General features: G+C 34.6%; 1 protein-coding gene across 3 annotated transcripts in view; it reads right to left on the bottom strand.

Moving 5' to 3' along the window:
- LOC145296655 (potassium voltage-gated channel subfamily B member 2-like) overlaps nt 1-26,473 on the bottom strand; it is a 1,059,074-nt gene that overhangs the window by 82,156 nt on the left and 950,445 nt on the right. For all 3 annotated transcript variants that reach the window (XM_080142594.1, XM_080142592.1, XM_080142593.1), the window contains exon 5: nt 9,065-10,091. In XM_080142594.1, the coding sequence (XP_079998720.1) occupies nt 9,100-10,091 (992 nt within the window). In that variant the 3' untranslated portion in view covers nt 9,065-9,099. The remainder of the gene's footprint in view (nt 1-9,064; nt 10,092-26,473) is intronic.

Raw genomic sequence — 26,473 nt, forward strand, 5'->3', positions numbered from 1 at the left:
TGAGGCAGTTTATTTGTACAATGTAACCCTGAAGGATGATGTTTCGCCTTCTATGGCGCCAGCTGATACATTGCATAGGTATCAAGTCAGTGTGAAGGGCATATAGACGAACCCACTGCCTGAACTTGAAGTAGCCGGAGAGAGAGTGAGGAAAGGAGATGTTGTGTGGATCAAGAACCTGCGAGGCAAGTGCGTGACAAGGTATGGAGTCAGGCGAGTCACTGAAATAATCAGCCCACAAGCGGTGCGGATCGACGGCGTGCCCCGTCATGTTAAAGACATAAGGTTAGTAATGCAACCATCATTAGACGACACAAGCAAATCAGAGTCAGAATCTAGCGAGGCATCACTCTGGTTTGCAGCACCACCATCAGACAGTGACTCGGAGATTAGTAGCCTCTCAGAAGACACAGAGATGCTCGACCCTCAGATCGCAGATGAAAGCACAAGTGAAGATGAGGCGTATGTCGTCCCCCCTTGAAGAAGCACCCGGCGCAGACAATCACCACCCCCTTATCATCTCTGTGATCATGAGATCAGGGGTGAGTGTGGGGAAAATGGCTTATCATACAAATGTCCTTGTGTCTGTCTGTCTGTCTGTCTTGTGATTCACGCGCGTCAAAAAAGAAAGAGTCTATCATGATAGCCGTGACGTTTTGAAGTGAACGAAGTGTCGCGAGATCATGTGTGCGTGCCTTATAAAAACAGGTCACTTGTCGGTGGAAGAGAATCGAGAAATCATTTGACGCCTGAGAAGCTGCAAAATCAGTCGGAAGAATTTGTGTGAGCAGTGATTTTTGTCTGTTGATCAACCACGTTTTCTTGATTTAAAAAGATGAAGAAATATGTGTCGTACTATTCATAGATGTATTTAATCTGCAGATTTAATGGCATTAACTTGATCCTTGCAAAAAGAAGACAAATAAGACTAAAATTATTTTTAAATCTTTTGCCTAAAAATATGTTAAAATACAATTAAATTCATATTTGGCATCCTGAAATATAATTTTGTTACTGCCGGTTTGTTGATTATCTCATAATTTTTTTATGTTTGTCAAGGAGGTCTAAACCTACTTCAGCCATTCAATACATTAATTTAAGATATTTTTAACATTGTTGCAAAAAATCATACTTTCCTGGTGATAAGAAGGACCCCTCATTTGCATACCAATGAAATGCAGATGCAACAAATTTCATACCAATAAAATGCAGATGCAACAAATTGGATAATACAAACTGACATTCTAAACATTTACATTTGAGGTAGTTTTAAAATGGATAGCTACTTTGACTCCAAGGGTGCGGCTTATATCTATTCTACAGTATAGACAAAATCTTAACTCGTTTAAACCCTTAATAATTAACTCCATCTTTATATCTTAATTTACATTAATATTGTATTTTTTTAACCATATTTCAAACCATTTTTTCTAATCGAAATTAATACAAAATAATGAGTCTGCTACCGGTACATTACATTTTCATTTTATTGTAAAGAGGAGTTATACTTCTTTTAAAACTTTAGAACCTAAAAAAAACTTTAAGATATTTGCATTCTATATCGGCTTTTATCAATTTTGTACATATCTATATCGTAAATCAGTATCTACTTAATAGATACAAATATTTATATTTTACAGCTTTACACACCAATATTGAAAGGTACTTAAAATCAGCCATATCAACTATAATATAAAAAGGAAAATGTGTGCGTATTTGAATGTCTGCCAAAAACTGGCCAAAAACATTAATTCTCTACTGGTCAACCGGGCCGTTTTTTACAAGGAGGGGTCAGTTTTTTCATCAACATTTTTACAGAGTCATCATATGCTTTGAAATGACTAATCTTATTTAGAATGTCAGTGTTGTGGTGGGCGCAGCGACTACACCATTCACTTTCTTTTACTTCCTTTTCCTCTTAACATTATAGGTTCGAGCCTGTCTGTGTACTACTTGTTTTTTTGCGCTCACATAGATACTCGCTTTTTACATTTTTTTACAGCGTTTTGAGATTTTTTTTTTTTTAAGGGCTCCGTTCATCAATACCTTTACCATAAAACCTCTCCACACCCAGGCAACGCCGGAGACTCTTGCTAATCTATTTATAACAATTAGTAGATACTGCTTATTTTTCATTTTTGGGCCTCGAGTGCACAGCCTTTGGTTTTGAACTTATTCTTATATCAATTTGAATCATACTTTAACATTTTATCCTATTCTTATACTGCTAATCTATTAACAATGTTAATCCCTCTTTTACACCTAATAGTAACTAAAGTAAATGTTTTCGCCCCAGGCTTTGTACTTGCCTTTTCTTTTCCATTTGCAACGTAAATTCTTTTACAATTTTTTAAGGAGCATAAATTTTCAGTATATATGTACTTAGTATTAACTCAATTAATCCTAACTACCCATACAGGGGTGCAGAAATACCTGGTTTAGAATGCAAGTACAGGGCTACACTTCTTGAATCTGAGGGATCTGTAGCTATCATTACGTTATCCTAGAAGACGGAAAACTCTGATGTTAAACCTGTGCTACTGACCTCATATGTCTTGGCACCAAATAAACAGGGAAAGGAGACCTCCTTTATCCCAGTTTACAACCTTCCGAGAACTGATAATTTGAACAAATTACCGGTTTGCAAACCTAAATTGCTTAAGGAGTAGATAGGCTCTGCCTATTGACAGGCTTTCACATTCCCCCTTTGCCTATTAGCCAGGCACAGAGGTGCGATCACAGGGAGCCGGCAGAAACAGTGGTTTACCTTGTTTCCTGACTAGGGTAATGAAAGCCATTCCCACCTCATTCCCATCCCCTAAAATTGAGCATCTTGGGGGTGCTTGCTGGCCCCATATGCCAGCATAATTGGACTGGACCGATCTTGTCTGACAGGTTTGAGGTTAATGGTTTCACAGTTTGTCTGGTTGCTGTATCCCAACTGATGCTACAAAAGCAATTTTGGCAATGCTTAGAGCGGCTGCTCCATCATCAGTTGTATAATATCAGGATGGCTGTTGTGCCATGTCGTGCATGGAAAGGGACCTTGCATCCATCTCCAGTGGGTATTCTTGAGGCCACAATCCTGTGAACGATGAATCGGCTGATGGTCTACTTGTGTTGCATGTTTGGTATTATGCACATCCACTTTGTCCAGCACCTCACTCTAAAACAAACTAGTAAATAAAAGAACAGTTCAATTAAAACCTATGATTAAACCAGATGCAAACTCAAACAAAACCAAATCATCTCCTTCCTTTAGGCTTACATTCACAGATATCCACAGACTTAGAACTAACTTAAATGATGCAGAATCATTTCTTCTAGCAAACTCCCTGGATATCTTAGCACTAAGTAAAACTAACCCTCAATCCTCCATCCCCTCTAACCACTTTAACATGCCTAGTTATTTCACACTTTGCCATAAGGACTCAAACAGACATATGCACAGATTTGAGTCTATATTCGAAACATCCTCCACTTGACTAGAGAATCCAAACTAGAATCAGATGACCAGGTCTTCATGTGCTTTAGACTAAACCTGCAACATAGCATTAGCTACATATATTTTTTACTCTGCTCCCTAGTAAACTAAGTCTCTGACAGTATAGACACAGCACTATCCCTAGATACTAGTGACAAAATACATGTGTTTGGTGACTAATGTCCACCACAGTAGTTGGCTTGGTTTCTCTAGTTACACAGATGCAGCTGGTAACATCACAAATAGATTTTCTATATCACATTCTCTATCACAGACAGTTACGTTCCTGACCCATCTCCCTGATCAACAGGATCAGCAAACCCTACTTTTAGATCTATTTCTGACCGCAGTACCCGAGGATTGTGCAATAGATGCCCATAGCCCACTCGGAAATCTCCCTAAATTCTTGATCCCAAGTTGAAGAGCTATTACTCAAAATGATAAGATACTATGAGAAGGCTGACTAGGAAGCCATAAAGGATCACATCAGAGATGCTCGATAGTGTAGAATCTTTTCTCTTCCTGTGGAACAGTGTGTAAATTAAGCCACTGAATGGTTCAAAGCAGCAATTGAAGTGCACGTTCTCACACAGAAGTTCTTTAGTAAACTATACTCTCCACCATGGTTCACCTCTCATTGTGCAGCTGCCATTGCTCAAAGGCAGCATGCATTCAACACACTTATTAGACCTATACAAGTCCTATACAAATGAACAAAAGTTTATAAAAGCTAGAAATAATTGTAAGAGAGTAGTAGCTGCAGGCAAGAGCATATATTTAGAAGTCACAAGAAAATGTATTGAATCACAGGAATTAGGGACTCACAATTTTGGGAAAATTTATAACAGCATAGTAAATAATAGTCAATCAACACTCCCCCCACGATTCAACAACTTGAAGATTGTCTGCATGGCAATTGAAAAGGTAAATCTGCTTGCCTGACAGTTTGCCTCAAACTCCACTTTAGACCCAACTAACCATCCCCTTCTAAATTTCCCTTTGCAGACTGAAGCCACACGAAACGATCTGAAAATCACCCCTTCCCTTGTTTGTGATACAATAATGAATATAGAGACCTTGAAAGCATGTGGACCTGATCTTATCCCTGCTATAGTATTAAAAAATGTTCCACTGAAATTGCTCCAGCATGCTCCAAACTCTTCAACAAATGCCTTACCGAATCTTGCTTTCCAGACTGCTGGAAAATTGTTTCTGTTGTACCAGTTTTCAAAAAATCCTATTGAGAAAACTGACTCACTAAATTATCGTCCCATTAGCCTACTCCCTTTCTTTGCTAAAACCTTTGAGTCCTTAATCAATAAAGCACTAGTTCGTCACCTCATAGATTATAAACTTCTTTCTGAGTATGGATTTAGGCAAGCTGTTCTACTGCAGATATTCTACCCATATAATCCAAACATATATACTACCCACTGTATAAGGCAGGAGAAGCTAGGTTAGTAGTCCTAGACATATATAAGGCCTTTAATAGGATTTGGCACGATGGTCTTCTCATCAAAATTAAATCACATGGTATTACTGGACACTTACTTACATAATCAAATTCTTCTTAGATAATGAAAAATCCTGATTGTCCTTCATGGTTGTACATCTGAACAACATGAAATAAATATGGGCATGCCACAGGGGTCAATACTCAGACCATTATTATTTCTGATATTCATAAATGACATCCCTGATAAAATTGTCTCTGATATGAGTGCATTTGCTGATGACAGTACACTCTATAACAGACTGAAGGGGAAAACTAATGACTACATATCTAAAGAAATAGCTAAGACTAAAGGAAGATCTCCAGTCTGTAGTGGAATTGGGCTGAAAGTGGATGGTAATGTTCAATATCGCCAAGACTAAGCTTTTTTTTTTCCTTTAATAATTACAAGAAACCCTCTCAACCACTGATTGCCATGCTTAATGATACACTACCTGAAAGTACACTTCCCTCAAATTCCTAGGGTTAACATGTACAAAAAACATGAATTGGAACCAATACATTGAGGCAATCACCAAGGCGACTGTGAAGAGAAGGTTACTCACACCTGAGAGTATCCTATATTTTTACAAATATTCACCCATGCATGAAATATTGTTGTCACATGTGGGCTGGTGCGTTTTCCACTAGTCTCTCACTCCTAGATAGAGTTCAAAAAAGAGTTACCAACCTAATTGGTCCCACAATGTCAGCCAAACTCCAACCTCCATCCCATCATCAAAGTGTAGCATCTCTGTGCCTGTTTTACAAGTACTTTAATGGTAAGTGCTCGGACGAACTCAAAGCACTAGTACCCCCTCGGCATAAATACCCCTGACAAACCAGACAATCAGCAACATCTCACCCCTACACTGTAGAGACCCCTAGATGCCATAAAACACTCTACTCAAATAGCTTCTTCTCTCAAACTACTAGGCTTCTGAATTCCCTCCTGTACTGACATGCAGAAGTTTAAGTGCAATGTGAACAGACATCTTGCTGCCCAACTCCTTACATAACATCCTGGAAAATCTGCTCCTGATTAGTAACCCCTTATGACTTAGTGGCACTGTGTCTTGTTTAGGGTGAATAAATAGTAAAAAAAAGTTTATCAATAAAACACATCAATTATGTAGCAAGAATATACTTAAATATGTTGCATCATTATCATAACAATTATATTTGCTTTAACATCGATTTTAGATGTAAGCATGTGTAGGACAGAACTTAGAAATTGATTTCTAAATTAACCTATCTCTGGTGAGGTCTTTATTTGTCCTTTTTTTTTTCTCTCGAGCCCATCCTTATTACTACTTCCGGTTGTCATTGACTTTCCTCTGTAAACTAAACCTTCTACATTAATTGTTGTAGATTTACTAATCCAAGAACTTTCATTTATTCTTTCAACGATCAAACCAATAAAGTCTCCTATATTGCACACATCTAAGCCTGTTTTTAAGACACATATTACATATCATTTTTCTCCATGCAATGCGTATCCTCAATCCTCACTGGCCAGGTTTCACTAGTCAGCTCTATATCCCATTCCCTATTTAAGACGTTACATTCCCGACACGTTTCCCAGACCAGCAAGATCAACATGCCTCACTTCTTGATCTAGTTCTGACAACAGTTCCCGATGATTGTACAACAAATGCCCACAGCCCACTTGGGAATGCTGATCACACTGTGATAATGGTAGAAATCACCCTAAATTCTTGCCTTAAAACTGAAGACCCACTACTCAAAACAACAAGGTATTACAAAAAGGCTAACTGGGAAGCCATCAGGGAACTCATCAGAAATGCCTCATGGCAAAATATCTTTTCTCTTCCAGCTGAACAGTGTGCAAATGAGACCACTGAATGGTTCAAAACTGCAATTGAGGCACATGTTCCCACACGGAAATTCTATAGCAAGCCCCATTCTCTCCGATGGTTTACCTCTGCTTGTGCAGCTGCCATTGCCCAAAGGCAGCATGCGTTCTGCAGATTCAACCAATATGTCCAGTTGAAACAGAAGTATATAGAAGCCAGAAATAATTGTGAGTAATAGCGACAGCTAAGACAGATTACATTGAAACCACCAGGAAACGCATCAAAGCACAGAAATTAGGAACCCGGGATTTTTGGAAAATCTACAACAGTGTAGTAAAAATTGGGTAGTCAACGATTCTCTCACTATCAAACAATCATGAGGTTGCTTGCATGGCAATTGACAAGGCTAATCTGCTTGCCAGTTGGTTTGCCTCTAACTCCACACTGGACTCGGCACACCACTCCCCCCCCCCGATTTTCCTTTGTGGACAGACGCCACACTAGACGATTTGAAAATCACCCCTTCTCAGGTGCATGGTATCATAAAAAACGTAGACACCTAAAAAGCATGTGGACTAGATCTCATTCCAGCTGTGCTGATAAAAAAATGCTCTGCTGAGGTTGCTCCAGTTCTCTCCAAACTTTACAATAAATGCCTTAACGAATCTTGCTTTCCTGACTGCTGGAAAACTGCTTCTGTGGTACTAGTCTTCAAGAATTCTGGTGAAAGAACTGACCCACTAAATTATTGCCCCATTAGCCTCCTCCCACTCTCTGCCAAAATATTTGAGTCTTTAGTTAATCAAGCCCTAGTCCAACGCCTAACAGCTGCTAAACTCCTGACGGACAAACAATACGGATTCAGGCAAGCCCGTTCAACAGCAGATATCTTAACTGTAGTCTCTGAACATATATACCGTTCATTAGACAAAACGGGAGGGTAGAGCGGTAGCCCTCGATATATCTAAGGCTCTTGACAGGGTATGGCACGATGGTCTTCTAAAGAAAATTAAATAATATGGTATCACTGGAAGAATACATAATGTAATCAAATCCTTCTTAAGAAAGAGAAAAATCCAAGTTGTCCTCAATGGTCGTACATCTAAACAATATGATATAAATGCAGGAGTATCCCAGGGGACTATCCTTGGACCTTTATTATTCCTGATATTCATAAATGACCTCCCTGATAAAATTGTTTCGGGGATGGGTATATTTGCCGATGACACCACTCTCTATAACAGGCATGAGGGGAAAACAAATGAACACAAATCTAAAGAAATGGCAGAAATACTAGAGGATGACCTCCAATCTGTAGTGGAATGGGGACAAAAATGGATGGTCACATTCAATGCTACCAAGACTAAGCTTGTTTCCTTCAATAACTACAAGAAACCTTCTCTACCACCAATAGCAATGGCCAAGAACACACTGCCTGAAAGTACTTTCTTTAAACTCCTCGGCCTAACGTTTACAGGGAGCATGAACTGGAATATATTCATTGAGAGCATTGCCAAGGCTGCTGCAAAGAAGGTGGGCTCTCTCTACCGTGCCAGAAAATTACTTATGCCTGAAAGTATCCTGTACTTCTATAAGGCAACCATTCGCCCATGTATGGAGTACTGTTGTCACATTTGGGCTGGTACATATGCTGCTTGTTTCTCACTCCTGGACAGGGTTCAAAAGAGAGTCGCCAACCTGATAGGTTCTGAACTATCATCTAAGCTTCAGCCTCTGTCCTATCGATGAAATGTCGCATCCCTCTGCCTGTTCTACAAGTACTTTAATGGTGAATGCTCTGACGAATATCTTTTTACTCATCTCCCTTCATAATGCCCATGCAAATTATGTTCTCGATAGTAGCCCCCTACTTCAAAGTGGCACTTGACTTGTTTGGGGTGAAAATTGAATGGAAAAAATAAACTAATAGAAATTTTGATACCATTTCATGGTGTGATATTTTTTTTATATATATCTTGAAAATTCCTTCAGAAAGGTCTCGTCATAGTCATAAATAAAGCCATGAATTATTTTTCTTACTCAAAAGTCTCAGACTAAATGCCTCATCATCATCATTTCAATAATCAACCCAAGAAACACTTGTCTATTTTTCAAGATAGAAATTTCACAAACCAACAAGGGAAAATATAAATGTTCATAAAATGATAAAAACAAAATATCATTAACACCATGCAGAACTTTTGAACTACTCTTACACAAACTATAGAGAACAAAAACTTACCTTTCTGAAAGAGGAACTATTTTACTTACCATTTTATTTCCATTGTATATCCACTAATTAAAAATTAGCCACTGGCATCGGCAGAAACAACATTTTCTTTTGGATCATCAGAAATTTTTTCAATGTCATTTATCAAATTATCCAGAGGATAATCCCCATTGTGAGCTGCAGTCAAGGTGGTCATCTTTTCGGTCATATAGTTTGCACTTTTATCACCAAATTTATCGATGTCCATACGAATTTCACCATCATTGGAGGGTGATGACCTTGACGTTGGCTGCTCCATGAGGCTTATATCTGATGCCGATTGGTTGACAGAGTTTGTACCTTGATAGCTTTCATCATTGTCCATATTGTCCGAGGGGCTCGTGTCCTGTTGCCAGAGCAACGATTGCTCTTTATTGTCCAAGTCTTTCCAGCACTTTAGTTTCTCTAAGCTAGCTGCACTGTCGCTAAACTCCAGCTCCTCACCCTCCCGGTCCTCAGAGGAGTTACTCTGTGAATCACTGTCTGGGGAGTCCATGTCTTCAGTAATCCCAGGAGGGGAAGGAGTAGGTGTAGAGGAGATAGCCATGGCGCCTGTCTCCTCTTCATCCAAGTCAATACTTGGAGCGATCACATTGATCGGAGGAGTGGCTGTCATGGCCGAAATGTTGGTAGTTAGGGGCGTGGGTGTTACCAATTGTTGCTGTTGATGGTTTTGTTGGAGTTGTTGTTGGTGGTGTTGTAATTGGTGTTGTTGATGGTGGTGGTGTTGTTGTTTGTGGTTTTGATGCTCATTGTTACTGTGGTTGTTAAATGTGTCATAATTATTGACGATCGTCACAGGTTTGATGATATGTTTTGGACGACAAGTCTGGGAGCATCGCGGGCTGAGCTCCCCTACAACATTCCCTAAAAGATTCTCCGTTTCTTCCTTGTTCATCGCATCCTTCTTCAGAATGGACTTCTTCATCAGAGTCACTGGAGAATCAGAAATTATTGTAGGAGTTGATCTTCTTAATGAAGAAGATTGCTCTGAATAGGAATCGGTGGAGTTATTGTCTTTGGTTTTGTCTGAAAATAAGAGAAAATAGGAGTTACAGATTATTTATGCTTGGAAAACTTATTAGCTTAAATAGAATAAGAAAAACGTCACTTGTTATTCATAAAAAATGCTTAAAACATTTATGCAATTATTCATCTGTAAGCCAATACATACTTATGCACACACACACACACGATATGTATATAACAATAAAATGATCTAGATTTTTCTGTTGCATCTACAGTTTCAATATGAAAATTACTGAACACTTCCAAAACAAATGTTTATCACTTACCACTTAAAGCATTTCCTAAAACCTGTTTCAATACATTATGTGTACATTTCATCCCTGTTTCACAAGGATTACATTTACTCTGAAAAAAAAAAAGCTTCTTTCAAATACCTAATTCCACAATGAAAGCTGCAAAGACTTTCATTCTCTATCCATTAAGTAACTTCCCTCACATTACCATATTTACAAGTATAATTAGTTTTAGGTCACCGTTATTATTTCTTTTCTTTACTATTACTAATTCCTATTACATTCCAGTATACCATCATACATTGCCTCTATATAAGTAATATTCACTTACACATTTCTTAAAGATTTCACTTCCAACACAAACGATTTTATTTTTTAATTTTATATTTTGCAATATTCTACTAGTATTAAAAGAATACATAAACATATTTCAACAATTAAAACAATATATGCAGCTGTTACAATGAAACTGAATTAGAACACATCACAGGGTGAAGTAGGCCAATATGATTTTCAACCCTGCTTTTTTATTCCGAAAATCAATCATAAAACTGGGTAATTTTACTATTAAAAAAATCAGTAACATTTATATACAAAACAATAACACAAAAAATTAAATATTTGATTATTTTTAAGACAAATTACATTTTTTCAGTTCTTCACTTTCATAAATAGAATCAAAGTTTTGCTTACTTAAAATATTATTTTCCGGTATTACTTTTCATGACTATTCATTACAGTTAACGTTAAAGTGTTGTATATGTTCTTCTTTGATCTTCTCATTCTTTGGTCATAGAGTAATAATTCCTTCTAGACTGAATCAATACATTTATTTTAAAATCAAATGAAACTAATCTTTTTTCAAAGGAGCAATTTGGTTTTCATAATTTGGACAAATTGCTATAACTGAACTTTTGCTTTCAATTCTCAATGACAATAGTAAATTATTATGGTCATATTTGTAAAACTAAACAATAATATGAATAGACATTTGATTATTTGTCAGACAATTCAACAATACAATTACAAGTAGAAAACTGTTCGCTTGCATTTTCATTTAAAAATTCCTTTAGATTATATATATACTTAAATCCTGATAAAATATTATCAAAGAAGAAAAGAAAATATTCATTGTTTTTTTTAAGATAGGGAATTACTTTCCTATAAAAAAAAATTAATGAGTGATGAACACTGGTAACCCCGCATATATATATATATATATATATGCATATATATATATATATATATATATATATATATATATATATATATATATATATATATATATATTAATAGTTCTTAACTTTTATATTGAAATGAATTTTCTATATAATAATGTTGTAGGTTCTAATCTGTTTGCTCACAAACTCCTAATAAGCTTTGGAGATATGAGGATATTCCTCGTGTATGTATATATATATATATATATATATATATATATATATATATATATATATATATATATATATATATATATATATATTCTGAAACGAAAATAGAAAGATCTTCAGCAATCATATTTTCTGAAACTATATTATCAAGAGTATCTGGATAAGTATATATAATATATTTTTTTTATATATAGTACAGTTTTGACTTTTAATCAGATACACACACGGACAGAAAATACAAATTTCTTTTATATCATAAACTAGCAAGGCTACCTGATGTTGCCCGGAACCATAAAATATAAAATAAAAAAGAAGTTAAATAGTGTGTGTAAAAATTTTATGTTTAAACGTCTCTCTCCCTAGCCCGTTCTCTATCTTTCTCTCTTTACATTTTTCTTATATTTTCGTCCCTCTTCTCAATCAGTCCATTTCTCTCTCTCTTTCTCTCTCTCTCTTTCTCTCTCTCTCTCTCTCCCATCTTAATGTGTTGAAAAATAATCTAGTTTATTTACCAAGGCTATTCCTTTTAAGCTTAATACTTTAATCTTGCCTTTATTTCTTGTGAATAACACCAAGTAAAAAAAAAATGCAATAATTTTATTCTCACACCTGATTTCACAATATGAAGAGAAATGATGTTCATAATAAAAATAGCCTAAAGATATTTAAATGTAAGACTGTATTGTACATTTACTGCTCCCAGAAAACTCAAAGCAGAACAAAAGATTCTGTTAATCCTCGATAAGTTCATTGCTTCCAAGCAACGCCATGAAGAACATAAGTTTCTGTTATGCTCCCTTCCATACAAACTATACCACTGTAATATTAGTGCTGGATATTATGATTCCCGGGCGGCGCTGGGTTACTCAGAGTGATTGAAACAAAGATAACAGTACGATTGTTCAATGTTATTGAGATACAAAATATTTCACTAATAGAAGAATGTTGGACAAATAAAATATTTACAGATTATAAAGTTGCAATAAAATATTTAGAAGAAATATTTACAACAATGACAGTTGAAATTTAGTTTCATCAAAATAAACAAAAACGTTGACCGAATTTAGAGCAATAACAAGAGTGGCCTGTGTAAGGATTATGTAGTAAGTAAAAACAAACAAAAAAAACGCAGTTATAATATATAAGCGTAAAACATTAAAGAAGGCGATCAGTTAGTCAGTCAATTGACTGAGAACTGGACTTAGAATTAATGTATATATTTTTATATTCATGGAAGCTAACGGACACATTATAGCAGAATGTAGAAGTCAAAGACAACATTACAAACTCTGAGGGAAGATCGAAATAAAGATATGTAAAATACAACCTGGTGCCTTGGTGAAACAATCTACACTATTAATGATTACTACACTATCAGTTTACATTCATTAACCCTAATCCTCGAGTCTCCCTTGGGCCTTGATAAGTGATGAATCCCAAGTAAAATAAAAAAAAGGAAGATGTCTTTATTTTACAGCGGTATAACTACAAGAATAGAAGGGACCAAATGATATAAGGTATGCCTACTTTTGTCTAATGTGCCAAACAAATATTATATACGTTTGTAAAAGAACTGTATTCGTCATAAAATGAACGTTTCCGTGAACTGGTATCTGAATTATACATACATTTACTTGACAGTAATTAAAGGTATAACATGCACACACAGAGGAGACAAACAGAAGTATGTACATTATATTTACATTAAAAGAAACCCTAGACAATACAGCCCAGTAACACACACATATATATATATATATATATATATATATATATATATATATATAAATTAGGCAGCACAATCCACTATGCTACATGCACGTGTATATATATATATATATATATATACACACACAGACACACACTGTTATGCTACATTAGAAAGGTAGTTTTTACAGCACTGCCAAATGTACGGTTAAAATCAAAGTATGATTAGAAATAATGTTGATAATGATTATTGATCCTGGATAATGCCAAGTAGGACAAATGGTCCAAAGCAATTCCATTTCACACTAATATGAAGATAAATGATGGTGAGAAATACAATAGTTTGAAGAAATTTAATATATACCACTTACCAAAATTGTTTCTCCAACTTTACAATTTATCATCCCAAACAATGTTGAATAGAACGAATGATGCTGGTCAATTCTTAATTTCTCCTGTCACATTATTAAGATATGTTGATGAAGTGAATAGTTAGAAGATATTTACTATCCCTTACCAAAAATAATACTAAGATCTTAAAATTATTGATCTTGGACAATACTGTAATTTCTCATCTTCACACCTATTTCACAAAAATATGAATGTAAATGATGTTGATTGGTCAATGCACCAATTCCATCTAAGATATTGAGCACTTTTAAATTAATATATACCAATTTCCATATGGAATACTGTGATGTCACTATTATAAATCCCGGGCAACACTGAATAGATTTTCTTCTTTAAAATAATATAACAAAGCACACTGATGTCATTTTTCCTGGGCAATGCGGCTTTTAAACATAGCATTTTCTGGGATATACAGCTGTGTTTAAACACACCTACTCTACTTAGGATACTGAGCAGTTTTTGATTACTACATATCACTTCCCATCCCAAGCAATGTGAAGTAAATTTTCTTGTATGAAATAGTATAACACACCCTACTGTGGTTGGTTTTCCTGGGCAACACCGTCTTTAAACATAGTTATAACACAATGACAATGACATATAAATATCACAGAGTGAGTGTCTATTAAAGAAAGCATACATTTTCAGTCGAGGAATAAGTCACTATTTTTTATATGAATAAGCAGTTTTTCACGGTACAAGGAAACAAATTAATTTTTTTTTAATTAAAAACAAAAGATATAAAAAAACTTCCTTCCTTTAAAGGTGTTAAAATTTATTTCTGGGTACTTTTAAAGTTTTAATTATATATATATGGGATACCATAACCGGGAATCGAACTTGAAATATTAGTATCTTCAGTCTGTAACTCTATCAACTGAGCAAAATGCAAAAATTGTAAGATCAGAGAATGTTGAAAAAATATCTAATATAACTTCGTTTTCTGTGCTTAGATGTGGATTATAATGTACGCATGCACAGTCGATAAACAATATGAAAGTATGCTGAAATTTGCCTCCCTTCCCACCTAATTCACTGTATTTTACTCCAAATTTAGAAATTAAAAAAATTTTTTCTAAATTTTAGATATTACTTATCTGAGGCAACATTGATCTGGTAAATACCAATTTGGAAAGGTTTTGTTGCATATTTTTCAAATTTTAACAAAACATACACATGTTTGTCCTTTATATAATAGATAAATGTAGAGAGAAGCAAACAAGTTTTATCAAATGGATTAGCAGATAAAAGAAACTTTACAATTCTATAATATATTTACACAAAAGAAAAAAAATCACTACACTGTTTTTAATGCTAGGTTTTGATCCTCTGAGGTCATCTAAAATCACCTATTTATCTATATATATATATTTTTTTTTTAATTTTCACCCCAAACAAGGCACAGTGCCACTTTGAAGCAGGGGGCTACTATCAGGGACTTAATTAGCGGGGTCATTATGAAGGGAGATGAGTAGAAAGATGTTTGTTAACATTACACTTGAACTTCTGCATATCATTGCAGTTGGGAAAGCAGAATCCCGGAAGGGAGTTCCAAAGACCCGCAGTTCTGGGGAAGAAACTATTGGAGTAAAAGGCTTTCTTGCACCTAGGGATCTCTACTGTAAAGGGATGAGACTTAGTAGCTTGTCGGGTTTGTCGGGGGTAGTTACGTCGGGGAGGTACAAGTGTTTGCAGTTCGTCAGAGCATTCACCATTAAAGTATTTGTAGAACAGGAAGAGGGATGCAATATCTCTTCGATGGGACAGAGGCTGAAGCCTAGATGACAGTTCAGGACCTATCAGGTTGGCGACTCTCTTTTGAACCCTGTCCAGGAGCGAGAGACAAGCAGCAGATGCACCAACCTAGATGTGACAACAGTACTCCATACATGGGCGAATGGTTGCCTTATAGATGTATAGGATACTGTCAGGCGTAGTTTTCTAGCATGGTAGAGGGAGCCAACCTTCCTTGCAGCAGCCTTGGCAATGCTCTCAATGTATCTATTCCAGTTCATAGTCCCTGTAAACGTTAGGCCGAGGAGTTTAAAAGAAGTACTTTCAGGTAATGTGTTCTTGGCCATTGCTATTGGTGGTAGAGAAGGCTTCTTGTAGTGATTGAAGGAAACAAGCTTAGTCTTAGCAGCATTGAATGTGACCATCCATTTTTGTCCCCATTCCACTACAGATTGGAGGTCATCCTCTAGTGTTTCTGCCATTTCCTTGGATATGTGTTCATTTGTTTTCCCCTCATATCTGTTATAGAGAGTGGTGTCATCGGCAAATATACCCATCTCCGAAACAATTTTATCAGGGAGGTCGTTTATGAATATCAGGAATAATAGAGGTCCAAGGATAGACCCCTGAGGTACTCCCGCATTTATGTCATATTGTTTAGATGTACGATCGTCGAGGACAACTTTGATTTTTCTATTACTTAAGAAGGATTTAATTATATTATGAATTCTTCCAGTGATTCCATATGATCTAATTTTCCTTAGAAGACCATATTTCTCTAAGGTCTAAGATTTACAATCAGATTATGTGCATTGCATAATTTACTTGAAAAATACAAAACAGGACATCATTTATAAAAAATATGAATTAACCAAAGTATGCAGACATACAAGATAAATTTATATATATACATATAAAGTTTTAGTTACTGTCTGTTTGTTTATAAACTTCTAGGTTTGGGACATAAACCTTTATATATTCTAAAACAACAATATTCAGAATAAGTATATTTCATTTTGGTCAAACTGAATACAACCTTACCCCGGGTTTTATGCTGGTGTTTGACATCCATAAAAAAAAAAGAAAAAACATTTTACTTTCATTTGAAAATTATAGAACTGGAAAAAAAAAAAAAAAAAAAAAAAAACGTAAGAATAGAAATTCTAATAAAGGGTTAATGGCTTAGAGAAAGAGTTCAGAGAGGTCTTCATAGATTTAGGAAAACACATAGTGTGCCTCAAGGGAATAAAAGACTATGCATTTTTACTGGTATTTGAGGTAGTACGATGTTATGATCTGAGAATAGCGACATAGGCTTTCACATTCAATTTCAGGCAACACCAAGTTTTCGTAGTAGTCATGGTATAAATCGGGAGTATAAGCAAGCATCAGAAACAGAGCTACTGTTACTTACTAACAGTATGCCCCAGAATGAGGCAACTGCTGTGAAGCATGAAAGAATGCTGTTAGGGATCACCATCATTTTTGTCACCTTAGTTAAAACATTGATTGGATAAATTATATAGATTCCATTTTTAAGAAAAACAATATCATTGCATCCACATGTTAATTTGGTCAAAACTTAAATTTTGCTAAATATTCACTCTGCTAAATATTGTTGTTAAATTTGAAAACTTATATTCCTCATAAGATAAATAATTTATTGAACAATACCGTAATTTCATTACAATTTGATAAATCTGTGACTTTTTTTGGAGGGGGGGGTGATCACAACAAAATTAGTATTTTCAAAGTTACCTAATAAGAGTCCTATCCATTAGGGAAGGGAACCTAGAGCCAGAAGTATCAAAATATTTCTCCACCCCTTCCCAAGTCTATCATTTACATATGATTTGGTAATTTCTTATTTAAATATGATACAAACATTGAAACTGCCCACTTATCTATGAGTAATAAGATTTCTTTGAAATAAGCAATGATATATTGTTTGATATGTAAACATTTCACAATCGTATTGATCAATGCTTTTGCTCAACATGAGTCAAGACAAGAAAATAAAGTGATTGCAGCAATGTTTCTCATTTTGTATAACAACTAGAAACATACCCATTCCAGGATGGATAAAATATATTTCTCCAAACAGCAGTCTTGCACACAGTTATGTCCAATCTAGATATGATACTCATCTTTATATCTAGAATATGCATCTACATTTTGTTAATGATTTGGATTCTGGAAAATATCTAAAATTTAAGTGATCTGAAGAAGAAATTGAAATTCAGGGAATCCTCCTAAATTAGTCTCATGACCAGGGATCAAATTTATTACAAATCAAATATTTTAATTTAAATGGGAGGTTTTATCTGATATTATGCCTATTAAAACTCTTTAAAATACTCCAAAGAAATTTAAATTTGAGGAATATTTATTGACATCTAATATGTATTATTCAAATTTCACAAAAATCAAAAGTATCTGAATCTTCACAAAGTGATTCTATCTCTTATTTGCTTCTTTACATTAAACTAAATTAAATCCACGTAAACCATTCTTAGACCTAGCAGCTGTATTCCAAAATTAATAATCATCAGGTAATTGAGGAGCGAATTCTCTACATACAAATATATTAACGTATGTACATGCCTAACTCTATATAAAACTACAATATTCTTTTCATACAACACAAAATGGATGTATACATACACAAAATATTTTAAAAATATGAAGCAGGTATTTCCAATGTTCAATATATTATTACAACTTTAATAAGAAATGCTAAATATATTGTTTTGAATTATGCATTGTGGTAAATGAAATCGCAAACTACCATCAGCATAAATGCAGAGCTGTTCATATTAGCAAATGGAACATTCTTCAGCAATTAATAGTGTTTATGTAAACACCGTGATTTCATTTGCGCATGGCAAGTGATTGACAAGTTAGGAGCACCAACTTGCTTGCAGACAGCAGGAACGAAATAATTACATGGGTTGCAAAAGTCAGTGTTTTTTTTTTAATTAATAAAAAAAACTCTTTCTCTCCCTGTCAATGCTTAAAAAAGAAGTAAGAATGTTTGGAAATAATGTTGACTTATACGATAAATTTACCATTTTCGCTTTTTTCTCATTATATTAAAGTAGTTTCCAAAATTTGCACTTAAATAAGAGAGAGAAACAGTCCGAGAGAGAGGTGTGTTCAAAAAGTAATGAGACTGAGAATGTGTTGAGGAAGGACAATAAATGGAGAAGAGCAGTTTTAAAAGAAAATAAATACTTCCGATGTGAAACAAACATATCTGTAGAATCTTATGTCATTTCCTTATGAATGAGGATGCCTCAGGCGACAGGCTCCCTCAGAAAGAATGAAGTAATGATCTATTTACTTTAAGTTAGACAAGGTATATCTTGTGATAAATTGTACATCTCCAATAAGAGGCACTTTTAATGGAAACATATCTGTATAGTCATATTGACATTCTCACTAATGACAAAATGTAGTACCCACGGACAAAAGTATGTACATTAAAAATATTGATGTTTTAATTAAGGACATTTTCACTTTTTTTTTTTCCAAATATGAGGTGTAACGAGACTGAAGATGTCTTAACAATTAAGTAAAATGTTCATTTAAAAAAATATGCTGTATGTCCAAAACGTATTGAAACTGAAGATATATTAACCAAAGACAAAAATATGAGGCATATTGCAAAAGTAACAAAGCTGATGGTGTATTAAGATAGTAGACATAATTCCAATTCAGTGGGGTTTTGTTGTTAAACTATTTTTTTCTTCTTTTTTATGCATTTGAATTAATGTTTTATCTTAGCCATATATTTTTTTTAATTCTTACTTTTTGTTATTTATTCCCTGGGCAACGACATGTAGCCCTGCTAATATAGTTTAATTACACAGGATAGCAGCACATATATTGTAAGGGGGTGGAGAGAGAGAGATTATATGTATTAGTTATCTATTAGGTACGTGCAAAATGAATGGCCGATCCCTAAAATGCATACCCTTCCTTTCATTTAAAAATTCACCAAAATTTAGGAAATCAACAAATTTTAAAGAAATTTTCAGTACTTATCAATTAACAATCACAGATTATAATGAACACATTATTTTGTTTTAATTTTAGTGAAAATGTATTATTTTTGTAAACAAAAAAAAACATCATAGCTAAAGTTTTAAGTATTAAAACAAAAGACGCATGAAATTTGTTTGCTTTTTTCGTATAAAAATAAAGCATTGTAGATGTTAACAATTGAAAAATTTTTTTTTAATATTTCAACAAAATTATGAAAAACAGCCTCTAAAGTCCGTGTTAATGAAATCAATATAACTAAAAAAAATAATACTTTCTTGAACTATCGCTATTATCATTGAATTAAGCATTGTTTATTAAATATTTTCAACAAAAAGTAATATAACTGACAAAGATATTTTATATGATTTTAAGAATCACAATTCTCACAAAAATTTCAAATGTAATATATTTTTCTTGTACACATGGTGTAAACATCAGCATAAGAAATTTTTTTTAATCCTGAAAATAAAAAAATATTGAGATCTAAGAGCACTAAGAAAAAAATAATGTAAAAAAATGGTATTAGTTTTAATAAGGATTAATTTAGACAAATACGAATGGGCAAAACTGTAAAAATAAAAGGTTTTGCATCCTACTCGCCGTATTCTCTTTAATTATGAATAAATTGTCAGTATAATTTTGATTGACTTTTTTTGTCACACTTAAAATACACTTTTACTTTAATTTATTGTTACAACGTTTGAGAATTAATCGAGTCATCATGTAAAAAAGTAAATAAATATTCTAATTAAACAATCACTTCCTTTTTATTACAACAAACATGATTACCTAAATTAATGAATATATTTTTATAATCTTCAAAATTACAGAAATTAAGGTCTGATAATACATGATGTTGTTCTTCTATTTTATGTATTTCCAGATGCTGTAATCATTGGTCTAATAAAGAACATTGACTAGAGAGTTGAAGCTCATCTATGATTACAGCATTGCTATCGGGTCGCTTGACTTCTTCCTCATCACAAATCTCAAGCCAACAATGCCTGGCATTCCGTGCCCCGCCCCTGACTGCGAGACCACCTAGTCAGACAACATCTCACCGAATGTTCTGCTCAGCTTAATTGACCTCCACGCCCACACAGACGCATTCCAGCGAGCCATGCTCCATACTGCAACGCTCTAGACTGTGATACCTTGCTGTCTCCAGCTATGTGTGTATTTGGAAGGCCAATCCAGGATTTCATACCCATACACCCAGGAAAGTACCAACCACACAGCACCTGGCGTGAAACTCTGGCATCAAGAGAGGAAGCCCTCTGCAACCGCCACATGCACATCTCCGAGCGGCTCACAGAACACACTCGTCCCCTGCCACCGCTAGTCATTGGTGACTGTGTGAGGATCCAGAACCAAACGGGACCTAACCCCAAGAAATGGTACAAAACTGGCATTGTCATGGAGGTCCGACAATTCGATCAATACGTTGTTCGCATCGACGGCTCTGGCCGCGTTATGCTGCGGAACCGGAAATTCCTGCGGACCAATGCCTGCGTTACACAGCCCCAGCAGTGCAGCCGAACAGCCACAGCCAAACCAACCAACACCACTCACTAACACACTTTCCGAGCCTCCTGAGCAAAAGGAACACCCAGCAAATACCACTGTCATGCCTCCCAACCTTGACCCAGCATTTGTTCAGCCAGCCCCCGCGACTACGGAGAAACCAGCGGTCGATCACAAGCAGAAGATCCCTATGGCTCTTCAGGGTCTGATGCCACACAACGCCCCCCCCTCCCCAGCCTACAGTAATGCCCCGGTGTCTCTGCCTGACCCAGATACCGCACAGGAGCCAGTTGACACGTTGCCTCTACATCGGTGAACCTGCCTGACTGAGAGTAATCTGAAAACAGACTTTAAATCGACTCAGCATGTTGTTTTTCTTCTATTTTATGTACCAAGACATTTTATTAAGTTCTCATGCCCAGATGGACCATTCGCATTGAGCTAAACTGATTACCTAGAAATCTTACAACACTCATACTCGTCTTTATGTCTTAATGACTGGGGGGGGGCATACATGATGTTGTTCTTCTATTTTATGTATTTCCAGATGCTGCAATCATTGGTCTAATAAAGAACATTGACTAGAGAGTTGAAGCTCATCTAGATAATGTTTCAATTCTTCTATGAATTTTAAAATAAAATTGATTTTCTGATATTTTGGGTTTCTGTATGACATATGCACGACACCTTTTTGTTTGTTTTGATTTCGTGAAGCTGGAATTATAACTAAACTCTTGCTTTTGAGGGCTAATTAAGCTATTTTTGTATAAACGAGGTGGTTTATTTATTTTATTTATTTAATTCAATATCTTAAGACTTTACTTTAATAATTATCTTTGAAGGAGTCCCGGTAAACTAATATTTACTTTCAAGGAATTTTTACAATGAATTTAACTTCCAAATTTAGCTTAACTTTTCAGTTTCTACTGCCGTTGTGAAAACATTTTTTATTGTAACTTTTTTTTCCCACGTAAAATTTTTTTTTTCTTTCAGAAATTAACTTTAGGCTTTAATCTTTCAAACACAATCAAAAAGTAATCGGAAACCTATAAAAAATTATAAGCCATCTTTCCAAAAACATGTCCTCTTATCAGTTTCCGCCATATCAGTGAGGAGGGAGGGCAATGGTGGTGCTGGGGCGCTCGCCAATATAAACAGAATTTTTGTAAAATGGTAATTGTCGGCGTGTTACTTACAGAAAAACGGTTAATTAAACTGCAGAAGCACCTGTTAATGGAATGCCCCCCCCTTAAAAAAAAAAATGAAAAACATAAAAATGTGTTCGGTGCTTATGTTTTTGCAAATCGCTCGTGAAAACTTTACTTTTTGATCAATTAAAAAGCATTAAAAACTACGTAAGACAAAAAAAAAATCCACATTTTTTTTTAACTTTCTCATTAGAAAGATTTCTACGCGATGTGATAAGACACTTCACTACGCCTGTTCGCACATGAACGTATCATGTAAGAAAAACACTACTGAAGGTGGTGAAATGGCACAAAATAGACCCATGGTCTAGGGGTTCATACCATACAAACGGTAAGTTTGCGGTGGGTTTGATTATCAGATTCGTTGTCAGTGACCTCGAATACCTTTAAAAAATCAAATTAGAGTGATTACAGCTGTAGCGTAAGGTAACATTTACCAAACGAATTTATTTAGATTTAAAAAATAAGATTATTGTTAAAAATATTTTTTATTTAAAAAGTTAAATAGGAATAATTTGAGACGATTGAATACAAAAGGCTAAAAATTTAATCAAAAATTTAGTTATTTTTAAATTTCATTTAGAAATAAGAATATTCTAGAAAGTGGAATAAAAATCAGTTAGCAATTGAAGCTGCAAAAAAAAAATGTTAAATTTTAAAGAGTTATCCAAGTTAAAAAGAAAATAAAACAAAAAAAATGAATATCAAAAGATAAAACATGTTATTCGCCTTGAAATTTGATGTTATTGTATTTTTGTTGAATTAATCATGACTTACCTTCTCTTTATATTTTTTAATATATAAAATAACTCCTTAAATTGATTGTTATTCATTTCATGGTGCATGTTTAATTCATGGTTCAAATATTTGTTTTGACTTTTATCTTCAATGAAAGAAATTTTACGAAAAAAATCAAATCGTTTTCGAAATTCCCTTAATTGTATTTCCACTTTTTTGCTGTACTAAATTTTTTCACTACACAAAAACTTTCGATTATATAATGATATATTTCAAAACAATAATTCCACGGGAATCGGAATCGTACTTGGTATCGGAATCGTTAATCAACATTTTCCTGGAATCGGAATCGGGAAAAATTTAGGAATCGTCCGAACACCAGTCTAAATATTGAACTTCATAATTTTTCCATTTTGAAGACGATCATAGTATCATTACCCTTTAAACTAACTGAAATTAACAACAATTTTATTTTTATCATCAACATCATAATTGAGGTCATAAAGGGTTAAATTTCAATTTGTATAAATATTTTGAAGATTTCATCTGGAAACAAAACCCATATTCATTTGGTAGCAAAGGCTAAATTAACTTTAAACCACAAATATCATGTAAAAATGACAATAGGTCATGCTTTTTTTTCCTTGAGAAATCTAAATTTTCAGTTCTTCTTTACAAAATTGAATGTCTATTTTGTATGAATGCAGATGTTTCTATTCTTTAAGCATCATCGCGTGTAGATTCTCTCTCTCTCTCTCTCTCTCTCTCTCTCTCTCTCTCTCTCTCTCTCTCTCTCTCTAAAGAATCCTTTTTCTCAAATAACTGCACACCTGATTAAAACTGAAGAATATATTTTTCAAAACACTGTGTAGAGAAAATCAGACATACAGGAAGGGAAGTTGTTCAACTTTCCATACTGTCAAAGAGACAAAAAGTGATGGGAACTTAAATGTGGAAAACTAAAAGTAAACTAGTTTGATGATTTCGGAATTCAATCTTTCTTTTTCTTTCAAAGAAAGCAGTAACAAAAAAAGAGGAAAAAAAGTGTCATCAAACTATATTAGCATAAGTTTTTACACAATGTGATTACTAATTATAATTGCTTATGTTTTTATATATGAATGCAAAGAGAAGATATAATAGTCAATATTTGGATTATTATTCTTACTTTTGTTGCTTTATTCACCTTTCTACCGATATAAAATTCGACCTTCTTAAGGGGTATCTTAATGAACTAGATGTTCAGTACCGTGTTTAACACTATTGCCCCCCCACTACAGAATGCGCCTTGCAGACCCTATACCCGCAATATATAACTTGCGCCCTCCTTCCACCATGTACTGAACCCAAAATAAATGGTACTTTAAACAAAATAACATACTTTGGGGACACAGATATCCTGTGATCACGAAAAAAGTAAGAGATTTTAGAATGGGTGATTTGAAACTATGCATTATGAACGCTTTCACAACTTTTAGCTACTTTTTAGCATTTTCTAGCTATTTTTATAAGCATTACAGTGCTTTTCGGTTCTCAATCTTCTACAAGTTTTTTAAAGGAATTTTCCAAAAATTTAAACCAAAAATTTCAAAAGTATTTTGCTACAGAAAGTTTAATAAAAAAAATTAGGACTTCAGGAGTTTATTGTAAAAATAGAGAAAGAGTGCGAGAAAGTATTGGTATAGAAAGGGGAAAGAAAAAGACGAATTAAATCAAAACAGCATTAGTAACGAAATGTTGTAACTTATAAAGAAAATGTGTGAAGTTTTTTAATCGATGCAATTATTGGTGGCAGCCTGAACTAAGCCCAACAAAGTTTGTCTATTACTTTTACAGCAAAAATAGTCAATGGTGGAACACCCATGAAAGTGCTGCTGACATTACACAAAGAAATCACTATTTTAACTGCTTTAAGTAAAACAGATGTTCAGAAACTAAAGCCGCCCAAGGACTGCTAGCATACACTGCAAAAAAGTTATAGAAAACGCGAAAGGAAGCTTTTTCCCTAACTGTCAAGTCTAAAGTGGTTGAGCACAGGCTAGGTTCTCATGAGGTTTGGAGCATAACAAACAAGATTCTGAACAGATGCATAACTTCCATTCCAACCATTATCAATGGGCCTGAGGTGATTACGTTAGTATCGGACAAAGCCAAACTCTTTGCTAAGAACTTTGCAACAAATTCCACTCTGTGTGATAAAACTGCATACTCCTTGAATTTCCTCCCAAGACTGATAATACTCTCAGCAATATCCATATAACTGTACAAAGATGTTCCCAAATTTATCAAGAACCTTGATTCTATCAAAGCGACTAATCCTGACAGTATTCCAATAGTTGGGCTCAAAAAACTACCAATGAGACTAGTTCCTATACTAACAAAACTGTTCAAACGTTGCCTTTAGGGAAGATGCTTCCAAACATGGAAAATCTCGACAATTTACCCAATATTTAAAAATACTGAAGATCGGTTTTCTGCATCTCAATACAGACTAACCAACCTCTCTCCAATTGACCATTTAAATATAATTTAGAATATCTTTCTTGTGGTTACTTGATATACTGGATTCCAGGGCAACAATTCATCTAGTCTGATAGAGTATCCAGCCTCATGCTATTACTTAAGGTAACATCACTTGAAAAAGTTGCATTATTCCTCATAGTCGGTTAACCATACTGAGATCTCATTTAGGCTGCAAATACTATGTGATTTTGAATATTTAGTCAGGATTTATTTGTATCCTCATGCCAGGTTGTCCTGATAAACCTCTGTACAGAGAGACGTTAGACACTTGAGGACAGTATCTAGTAGGAATTCAAGCTCTTTCCAATAATGTGTAATTTTTTATGCTAAATTATTTTGATACAACAACTTTGGAAATGATTTTGTTCCATAATGATTTAGCAAGCATGTTGATAAGTTCATTCTGAATGCAGTTGCCAAGATTATGATCTCTTAGTTCATGGCTCTTAATGAATCTGACGTGTTTAGACAAGATGGGGTCAAATTTTGGTATTAGCTGCATTTCTTGAAATTCCCACTTCTGTTGTCATGGAGCTTTTCATTTATGTCACAAAAGGTCAAACGTCTCTCAACCAAAAACTGAATTATATCAATCAAGTGAAATAAAACTGCCCTCCAGTATCTCTGCTCATCCTGAATCAGTTTAACTAATTATAAGTTAACAGGGTTGCCCAACTGTTGATCATGCCACATTCCTAATGACAAGTTGATTGTTCATGTGTCTTCAGAATTTTTGACAGACAGCTCCACTGGTTACTAAATCCCAGGAACAAAGACAGGCCCCCATCGTTTTTGCTTTAACTACTGAACAAATGGCAAACAAAACAGAAAACCCAATCAGCAGATGAGAAGTTTCGTTATTTTTC

Source organism: Euprymna scolopes, chromosome 17, assembly GCF_053919585.1.
Source record: "Euprymna scolopes isolate OS-2025 chromosome 17, ASM5391958v1, whole genome shotgun sequence".
Classification (NCBI taxonomy): domain Eukaryota; kingdom Metazoa; phylum Mollusca; class Cephalopoda; order Sepiida; family Sepiolidae; genus Euprymna; species Euprymna scolopes.